Source organism: Melitaea cinxia, chromosome 20, assembly GCF_905220565.1.
Source record: "Melitaea cinxia chromosome 20, ilMelCinx1.1, whole genome shotgun sequence".
Taxonomy (NCBI): Eukaryota; Metazoa; Arthropoda; class Insecta; order Lepidoptera; family Nymphalidae; genus Melitaea; species Melitaea cinxia.
The window spans coordinates 11,824,085-11,833,737 of record NC_059413.1 but is presented as its reverse complement, the minus strand read 5'-3'; the positions used below and the strand labels follow the sequence as shown (position 1 = coordinate 11,833,737).

At 36.4% G+C, this 9,653-nt stretch overlaps 1 protein-coding gene across 1 annotated transcript in view; it reads left to right on the top strand.

Annotated features, from left to right (window-relative positions):
- The first annotated feature begins 214 nt into the window (after positions 1-214).
- Positions 215-9,653, top strand: part of LOC123663275 (fatty acid synthase-like) — a 43,939-nt gene continuing 34,500 nt past the window's right edge. Inside the window, exons 1-3 of the mRNA XM_045597965.1 lie at positions 215-382; positions 4,840-5,032; positions 5,872-5,992. Coding sequence (XP_045453921.1) covers positions 215-382; positions 4,840-5,032; positions 5,872-5,992 — 482 coding nt within the window. The remainder of the gene's footprint in view (positions 383-4,839; positions 5,033-5,871; positions 5,993-9,653) is intronic.

Below are 9,653 nucleotides of genomic sequence, written 5' to 3'. Positions count from 1 at the left end.
CCAACCAAATTCTTCACTCCACCTAAAGCCACATATTTGGCCTTTTTCGATTTTTTTTTTTTCGGTCCCCGTTTCTTGATATCTATATTATAAGGTGTACAACTCGTGGATCGTCGGTCCAATGGGCCGGAGGACGTCCCACACTGCGTTTGTCAAGACGCGGTCTCCACTCCAGTACTGATGTAACCTCTTGTTTGAAGTGTAGGTGTATAGTATGCGTTTTAAACATATTTCAGCAACCATGGAGTCAGAATCCAAGCCGACAGCAGGCTACCAGATCTCCCATCCTCCACCTGGAGATGAAGTCTGCATCACCGGCCTCTCTGGTTCATTCCCAGACTCTGATTCTGTATTTCATTTAAAGGAAAATCTATTCAACAAGGTATGTTTTTTTTAATATTTTTTATATAATATACATGTACAAACTTTTGTATTTCACACACATTTTGACAAGTTAGAGACTATTGATATTTCATGTACACTGTAATTGAAAACTATAACATTGCCTATATTATTAAGATTTTAATGAACCTAACGTTAAAATGTAGCCATTTCTAAACTATTGTTGTTTTTCTACCATAACTGGATTAGTTCAAATGATTTATTTTTGATATATTTTTGACTAGAGACCCGCCACAGCTTCGCACATGTGCAATGCCGATTCTAAATTTACTACAGAATGTCTTTAATTCTTTATATACAACAACGTTCACGCCTTTTTTGGCATTAGACAATACAAACATGTTTTCTTTAGAAGTTAATCTTGAACGATCTACATATAATTGACCACGTGAGAAACACTCAACGCTCAAATTTAAGCCTGAAACGTTGAAAGTATGACGCTGCGATTTATTAATGGCTTATAAAATTAAATCGGTTCTTGTTTGAACTCTCACCTTAAAACTAAACGTATGATTATTTATGAACAAATTGCCATATTATTAGTGTGTGCTGCAGTATAATATATTTTACTTACTATTCGTTCGACTGAAAACAAAAGATAGTAAACAATTATAAACATAATTGTGTTTGCTGGCAAACGAAAGAAAACCGACTTCAATTACATCGACAAGTAATACAATGTAGGTAGACGAAAAAATTGTTAAGTAAATAGGCATGATCAAAGATTAGTCCAAAAGCTGTAATCAGATCTCGATGAAATTTAGATGTGACTACATGATAAACATCGGCTTTCAATTGAATTGAAATACATAAAAATCGGTACACAGGATTCCTTCGATTTCTCTAGGATCCCATCATCAGATCTTGGTTTCCTTATCGTGGTATCACATTTAGGATATCTTCTTTCCAAAAAAAAAAGAATTATCAAAATCGGTTCATAATAGACGAAGCTATCCCCGAAGATACATTAAAAAAAATACACAGAATTGAGAAACCTCCTCCTTTTTTGAAGTTGCTTTAAAAAAAGAACATTATCTATTCTCAAACTACGATTTGGATAGTTACAAATACTTGCCATAATACTAAATTGCTTTAACTCTAAATTCACACCAAAGTCTTAATAGAAGAAATACAATTGATAAATTACGGTTTTAATCTAATCCTAACTTAACTAAACTTAATGCACTAACTAAAACTAAACCAAACTCTATTATTTATAGTGTTTCACTGCTATATATATATATCCATGTATCTACAAATAAAAAAATTGGTGTGTCTGTTTGTAATATTAAAATAAACGCTTTTTACGAAATGCATATGTAAACAGTACATATACCAAAATGACATTTTTTACAATTTTTATCTATCTGAAACAAATCTAAAATAAATCTACACTGTCAAACAATTATATAGCAATACGTAACTCAGAGTAGCAAACAATCAACTCAAACTCAACTCAACTGTTCGCGATAAAGTCAGCTTTGGATGTGCTGTCGTTATTGTTCAATTCAATACTCGTAAAAGTAGTTTAAAGTCTGTAATTTCGTGGGTAAGTCGCGAGTGAATAGGTTACTTCTAGGTAGGTTATAAATAAAACGTAATAGGTTACTAATAGGTGCTCCATCTTAGACCGCATTTTCACTTATCATCAGGTGAAATAGCGGTCAAACGCCAGCCATCTATGTATTAAAAAAAAAGTTGTTAATTTTTCTTTAAAAAATACTTGAATTGGTATTTTAATGCAATCAGTGCAAGTTCTGATTAATTAAATATTGTTTTGAATATTTATTAAATTTATAATATTGCTACACATTTTTAAAATCGCTTCAGCCTGTAATATCCCACTACTGGGCATAGGTCTCTTTCCCCATATAGGAGAAGGATCAGAGCTTAATCTACCAAGTTGCTCCAATGCGGGTTGGCAGATATATTCCCTACTATGAATAACGATCGCTATCAGGTGTACATGATAACAACCGGAACCGGAATACCCACAAGGACTGTACAAACACCCAGACCACGGCAAACACCTGTATGGCCAATACAAATGTTTGTCATGTGCGGGGATCGAACCCGTAAATGCGTGCGCAATAGCCACAACCCAGTGCTGTGACCGTTGCGCCAACGCGGCGTCAATTTAAAAATATATGAGTATTATTTAGTGGGTAGAAATGAGAAAGAGGAAAAGACGGGGAGAGAGAAGGTGGGAAAAAATATGGACTGGGCAGGGTATGATGTAATTAGAGACAAGGCGAATGTGGAATGAGTAGAGTTATTTCTGTTAAAAAGAAAAAAATATTATTTTAAATTTAATCATATGTGACGATCTAGAAAATAAATAAAAAAACTGGTTATTGATACGTGAGTATAATTTGCAAAACCTTCAACAGCTAACAATTAGTATTAAACAAAAACAATATATATATATATATATATATATATATATATTATATATATATATATATATATATATATATATATATATATATATATATATATATATATATATATATATATATAATAGTTCGTTTTCTCGTCAAACACAAGAAAGACAATTTTTTGGCTAGATTGAGAGAAAAAGTTTGATGTCTTGTGATATTGGCTATACCCATTATAGCAATAGAGTTAACTTTAATGATCACTTGGCCAGCTTTAATAAAACCCTCCTTCGTCAAACTAGGAATCTGGTAAATAAAAAACACTATAGATTTGTGTGGGTTAAGAACTGTTCAGTTATGCCTAGAAAAAATGACATGAGTCCTGTTTTACATACAAATTCGGAAACTGATTTACAAAAAATATAATAAGAATTTTTTATATTGTGAATTTCTACTATTTTATTAATATGCATGTACTATTTAACAGAGTCGGATATTTATTATATTTAATGTTTCATTCATGAGCGTTTTGAATTTTATTGTTAATTTATTGTTTTGTTTAATCATACTTGTAACTCTTACACGAGTGAATTTCATATTGTATATTAATTTTCCTTATGTAAAATCTTTTTCGCAATTTTTTATAATTTCCATTATTATTGATAAAATTTGTTACTCTAGTATGAGAGAGTGTGTTACTGTTATTGATTTTAATTTTGTTTATTTGTACTTATGTACTTCTTATTCTTTAATTTACCTTAATCTATTTTTTGTTTGTTTATCCGAAATTATGATAATTGAGATGAAATTATTAAGTAAAGTATCACAGAAAAGTTTCTTTGTAATTTTTATTTGTTTCGGTTGCTTGAACGTGGGATTGTATTTCCTTATAATCTTTATTTATATTCATTTAAGTTTATTGCTTCTTTAATGGATACCCGTCTTTCGGTTTATTACCAAAATGTACGCGCATTACGTTCTAAAACGTCTGAAGTCCACCACAACTTTTAACCAGAACAATTTTATTACAATGATGACGGCCGCTGACCGACGTGTTCAACGAGATCAAGTACTACTGTGTAAAATCATAAAAAGTCATGTCAAAGTCACTCTTTTTTTGGTATCGCAGGGGAACCCATTTACGGGTGATATCCAGGATGCCCGGGTAGGCATTCCTAGACCGCATGTCGGCTTCAGCACTTGGGGGTGCAATACCGACCAAAACCCCTGTAGGAGCCTTCAGCCGCTTTAATTGTAGGGTCCCGGATCTGCAGGCAACAGGATCCCTCCAGCTACAGGCTGGCCTCGACGAAAAAGCCAGACTTTTCCTCCATGGGGACTGTCCGGCTCACCTCTGAACAATCCCGACGACGCCGTGCTAGTAGGACCGGGTTCCCATCCTGGCCCGATAAGGGCACAGGGGCTATACTGGAGGCGCATTTAGTAGCGCCTCCTACACACCCCCGTTCGTCGTCTGCGGACGGAGGCCTCGTCGGCGGCCTCTTCTCTCATCCGCTCGTCATTCTCCTTCTGGGACATTACTGTCTCGCAGAAGGAGACCATCGCCTTCCAGGACTCATCGTCGCCGAGCATCGCGGTGATGACGCTCGGCAGTGACAAGTCCCCTCCGAGGACTGTCGTCAGATCGCGACACAGCGCCGCCCATCTCGGGCACACCTCGAGGGTGTGCTGGGCCGAGTCCACCGCCGCGCATCTACGCCATGTACTTATTATGTGTTAACAATTTATTGAAACTGTTTTGGTGATGATTTTCTATATATGTGCTAAATTATATATATAAATAAATAATCATAAATAAATATATAATAATAAATAAATATATAATAATAAATAAATAAATAAATAAAGATTACTGCATTTTAACGTTAGGTACATTACAAGCTTAGGTAGCGTACTCAATGTTATCAAGCAAACTCGACGTTAAGGGTGTGTGATCAAATTATAGCGAAAAAAAAAATTTCGTTTTCATTTAGATACTCACATGCATGGCAGTTTGTTTTCGAGATATCGGTTAAAACTAGTATTTTATTTCTCTCAGGTCGACCTCGTATCAGGAGATAGTCGCCGCTGGAAAATGACTCACCCTGACATCCCGCAACGTACTGGCAAGATAAACAATCTGGAAAAATTTGACGCCTCCTATTTTGGCCTTAACTACAAAGAGGCACATACTATGGACCCCATGTCGAGGATAATTTTGGAGAGAACGTATGAAGCTATCATCGACGCTGGTGAGAATAATATTAAAGTCTAAGAAATCGTAATTATGAATAAAAAATAAGTACTACTTTATTTGAAGAAACGTCCGTTACTTATTGTCAAATGGTTTAAAATATATTCATCGTTAAATTATAAATAAATTGTAAGAGTTAAGAAATCAACGAAATATATATATTTTCGAGTATACCTCCGTCGTCCGTAGTTCCATATTGTTAATGAACTAGCGACCCGCCCGGCTTCGCATGGGTGCAATACTGTTACTATCAATAACAAAAGATATGTTGACACCTCTAAAATTATCAGTAAATATCTACCATTTTATGTGTACTATACATATAAACCTTTCTCTTGAATCAATCTATTAATTAAAATAATCCCCACCAAAATCAGTTGCGTGCTTTCAAAGATCTAAGCCCTATGTATATAGGGACAGACAGCGGGAAGCGACTTTGTTTTATACTATTTAGTGGAGACAAAATTCTAATAACTTGATATTATTACACTAAAGGTAAAATAATCAGAATTAATTTCCAGTTATCGTATTAAGAAAAAGAAATCTTCCTTTTATTTTTACAACACTGCGTACTACGTACGTATACATTTCGGTTTGCAGGTGGTAATGTAAGGGACGGGTCTGTTCTATCTTAAGAATTGACTTTCTTTTTCTGACAAACATATATTGTAAACTTTTTTTCTTATTCCCTATATATAAGTAATGTCTACAGTAAAATTAACATTTGTTTATGAAGCACTTTTTGATTTTCTTTGCATTGATGGACAAATTTGTTTTTTTATTTTTTTCATGTTGATAAATATGATAATATGAATAAGAACACAATTCAATTCTCAGGTTTCAATCCAGAGGAGCTACGGAATACCAAGACCGGTGTGTTCGTTGGTTGCTCAATTTCAGAGTCTGAGAAAACTTGGGTTTATGACAAACTGCATGTAAACAATTATGGAATCACAGGGTAAATACGTTCAAAAACATTACGTTTTAAATCCAGTAAATTTTCGCCCGATATTGTATCTCGACACCTCCTACGTATAACTATGTATCTGTAAAAAGCAAATTTTACAGGAGAGCCATTTAAAGTTTGCGAAAAATTAAAATCGTCATATCTCAGCAATCGTAACGACTTATAATATGAAATTCGGCAAGTACCCTTAATTTGGCGTAAATTTCACATAAACAATGAAATTATAATATTAAACCTATAGGTTGTTGTGTTTAAGCACATACATACTTATACGTTGTTCCGAAAAATTTATTAAATCTCGTATGTGCCTTATACATATTTTAACATTGGAATATTCTTGAATTTTAATGGTGTACTGCCAGATATACAATTATACATAGTATAAAATTAGGAAGTATATAGTTTAACTGTAAAACCTGGCCAATAAAAATAAAAAACTTGCTCTGAGGGCGGTCTATTTCTATTAAAGCGTCATTACGAAAGCCCTCCTGTCAAATTTTGTTAAAATTTAAAAATTTTGACATTATGAACATTTTAATTTAGTTCGTGAATTATCCACAATATTTCGAGGTTTTTTTATATTTATGGTCAGCCTTTAACACATACCTAATAATTATGTGTTAATAATTAATTAACTAGCCCGTTGGCGCAGTTTTTAATGACCCTGTGTTCTGCTCCGGGGGTTGTGGGTTCGATTCCCACTCCGAGTCGGGGTGTAATATATATGTGTGTTGTATATATAAGTATTTTTTTTTTGTTCGCTGTCGAACATAATGCGACTCTATAGATACAAAACTGTTTACATGATCACAAACACTCGCAATCATTTCTTTAGTTATTTTTTTTTGGATGCTGATGGTTGCCTCTTTTATCCGAGATAACAGTACCATGCAACGAGAGTTTATTCAGAGCGGAGTAGACCATACCTTGCTTAATGCCTAAAGTATTTAAGAACATGGTTTTGCAAACTCGTATTTTCGGTTCAAACCCATTAGAGCAAATAGAGCTATTAATAGCGACTTCTTTCGGCAAGTAATACAGCAGTGTGAATTCTCTTCTGGAATCCGACTCAGTAGTCATGCGACGTTTTGGAATTCTATCACAATATTTGGCTATAAAATCCCAATGACGAATTAGCTCACCTAATGACCAAAACGATACAAATAGTGAATTTCGATTATCAGCTGTAAATTTTTCTGAACATTTTAACTTACAGTTTTCTCCACATGGCAATCCAAAATGTTTTTGTTGCATAACTTTCCCACTCCTACTTGTGTACTCCAATCCTAAATTTTTGTTTGTCTTACGTTTAACATCTAACCACTGGTCACGGTGTAACTGTCGTATTCGACCTTTATCTTTTCTTTGGTTAACGCAGCGCTTTTTTCTTTGATTTAAAGATAGGGGGGATTCTAATGATTGGTGTTTTGGTGGCATAGGTGAGCTAACTAATAAAGTCATAGGTGTTGAAGGAATTGTTGAGCTATTAGAGCCTAGTTGAGCTATTTCTTGAGCTATTAAAGTTGAAAAACTTGGTGAATCTAAGCACAAATCTTTTGTTTCAACGGAACTAATATTTTGTGTGAGAGGTGAATACGGCAATGTAGGGTCATTAAAATTACAATCTGTAGACAAAACTACTGAAGATGACTTTGTAATTAGTTCAGCAGCAGGCTGTTGTTGTATCTGTTTGCTTGTTTCCAATATAACTGGTTCATCGTCATCAGCCTCAACTAGTCTCCTGAGCTGTTGTAAGTCTTCTTCAGAGAAATCTTTAGAGAAACGTATTGGGGACTCTGTAAAGTAAAACAAAAACTTAACCAAAAACTTACCCAGCTAGTCCAAGAAGCAACACGAGTACCCGACGTTGACGACCATACACCTAATTGTTTGGACCTTCTGTTGACAACTGACCCAGACCGGTCCTCGGTATCAGTTGCAGCTCCTCTGGGCACATCTGATCACTGTGTGGTAAAGTCAGTATCTAACTTTCACCCTCTGGATACAGGTCCTACCGGAACCAGATGTGTGTGGCGATATAAGTCGGCAGATTGGGGTGAGACGCGACACTTTTTGCATCCTACCCTTGGCGGCGGACTTGCTTCTCTTCCTGTGATCCGTCGAGTTGCGAACAAGAAATATCGGAAGTGATACGTCAGGGAATAGAGTATTTCATTCCATTTGCTGATGTATCACTAGATGGCAAGATCCCTAGGTGGTATAATGCAGAATATGCCGAAGCTGCAGCCCGTAAGGACTCGGCGTTTTGCAGCGTGGGCTGAAGCCCGTACCCGTCTCCGGACATAACTACGAGGAAGAGAGCGTTCAACTCTGCTGCCAAGTCCTACAAAAGGGTTGTTAACAAAAGCTCGTTTCAACCGTATTAATCGCATCGGAGCCCAATTAGCTTCCCATCCGCGCGGTAGTAGCGCATTTTGGTCACTCTCTAAGTCAGTTGAAATGAGCTTCTGCCGTCCCTCGCTGCCTCCTCTGCTTAAACCAGATGGATCGCTGGCCTTTACTGCGACAGACAAGGCTAACCTTTTAGCGAATCTGTTTGCAGAAAATTCGCTCCTTGATGCAGGTAGTGCCTCACCGCCCAGACATCCACCTTGCGACTCTGTTATGTCAGAACTACGCATTCGCCAAACTGATGTTTTGAGGCTATTCTCACGCGCTTGTACCGCCTCTCTCTAAAATCCGCTCAAGTTCCTAAAGCATGGAAGATTGCCAACGTACAACCGATAGTATTGATCTTCTAGGCATAAATATTTCGTCTAATATTAACTTCGGACAATGCATAGAATCCAAGGCAAAACTTTCTGGTAAGAAACTTGGTATCCTCAATAAAGTCAGGCAGTACTTCACACCGGAACAGCTTCTTACTCTCTACCAAGCACAAGTTCGATCGTGTATGGAGTACTGCAGCCACTTATGGGATGGCTCTGCCAAGTACCAACTCGCTGCTTTGGATTCTGTGGACCGACGCGCCAGAAGACTCATCGGTGACAAATCGCTGGTTTGCTTTAGACTTCAAAGTCTCGAACATCGGCGCAAGGTTGCCTGTTTGTCGGTATTTTACAGGTTATATTTCGGAGAGTGTGCTCTAGAACTATACAATTTGGTTCCACCATCACCTTTCTACCACCGAACCGCAAGGCATCGCATGAATCTACACCGCTATGTGGTTGAAATCCCACGATCTCGCACTAAACGATTTGCTTCCTCATTCCTAATACGCACCGCAAAAATTTGGAATGCCCTTCCGACTTCCATTTTTCCAACGAACTATAATTTGGGTATCTTTAAATCAAGAGTGAATGGGCATCTTCTAGGCAAGCGCGCACCACCTTAGGCTGCATCTTCACTTGCCATCAGGTGAGATCGCAGTCAAGCGCTAGTCTATATATTAAAAAAAAAAAAAACTATCAAATATCAGTTCCTCTTTCGGTTCGCTTGGCGTCCCCAGAAGAGGCACAAAACATATTTTGTACGCCGCCAGTCACAAAAATTTGCTAAAAAAACTACCGCATCGAATCGGTTAAATGATTTATTTCTGATATAATTACGATGTATAAGTATGTAATTGCCCTAAACTTTTTTCAATCTTACAGGATTCCAACGACTAAATGTTTAACTGTACAGGTACATT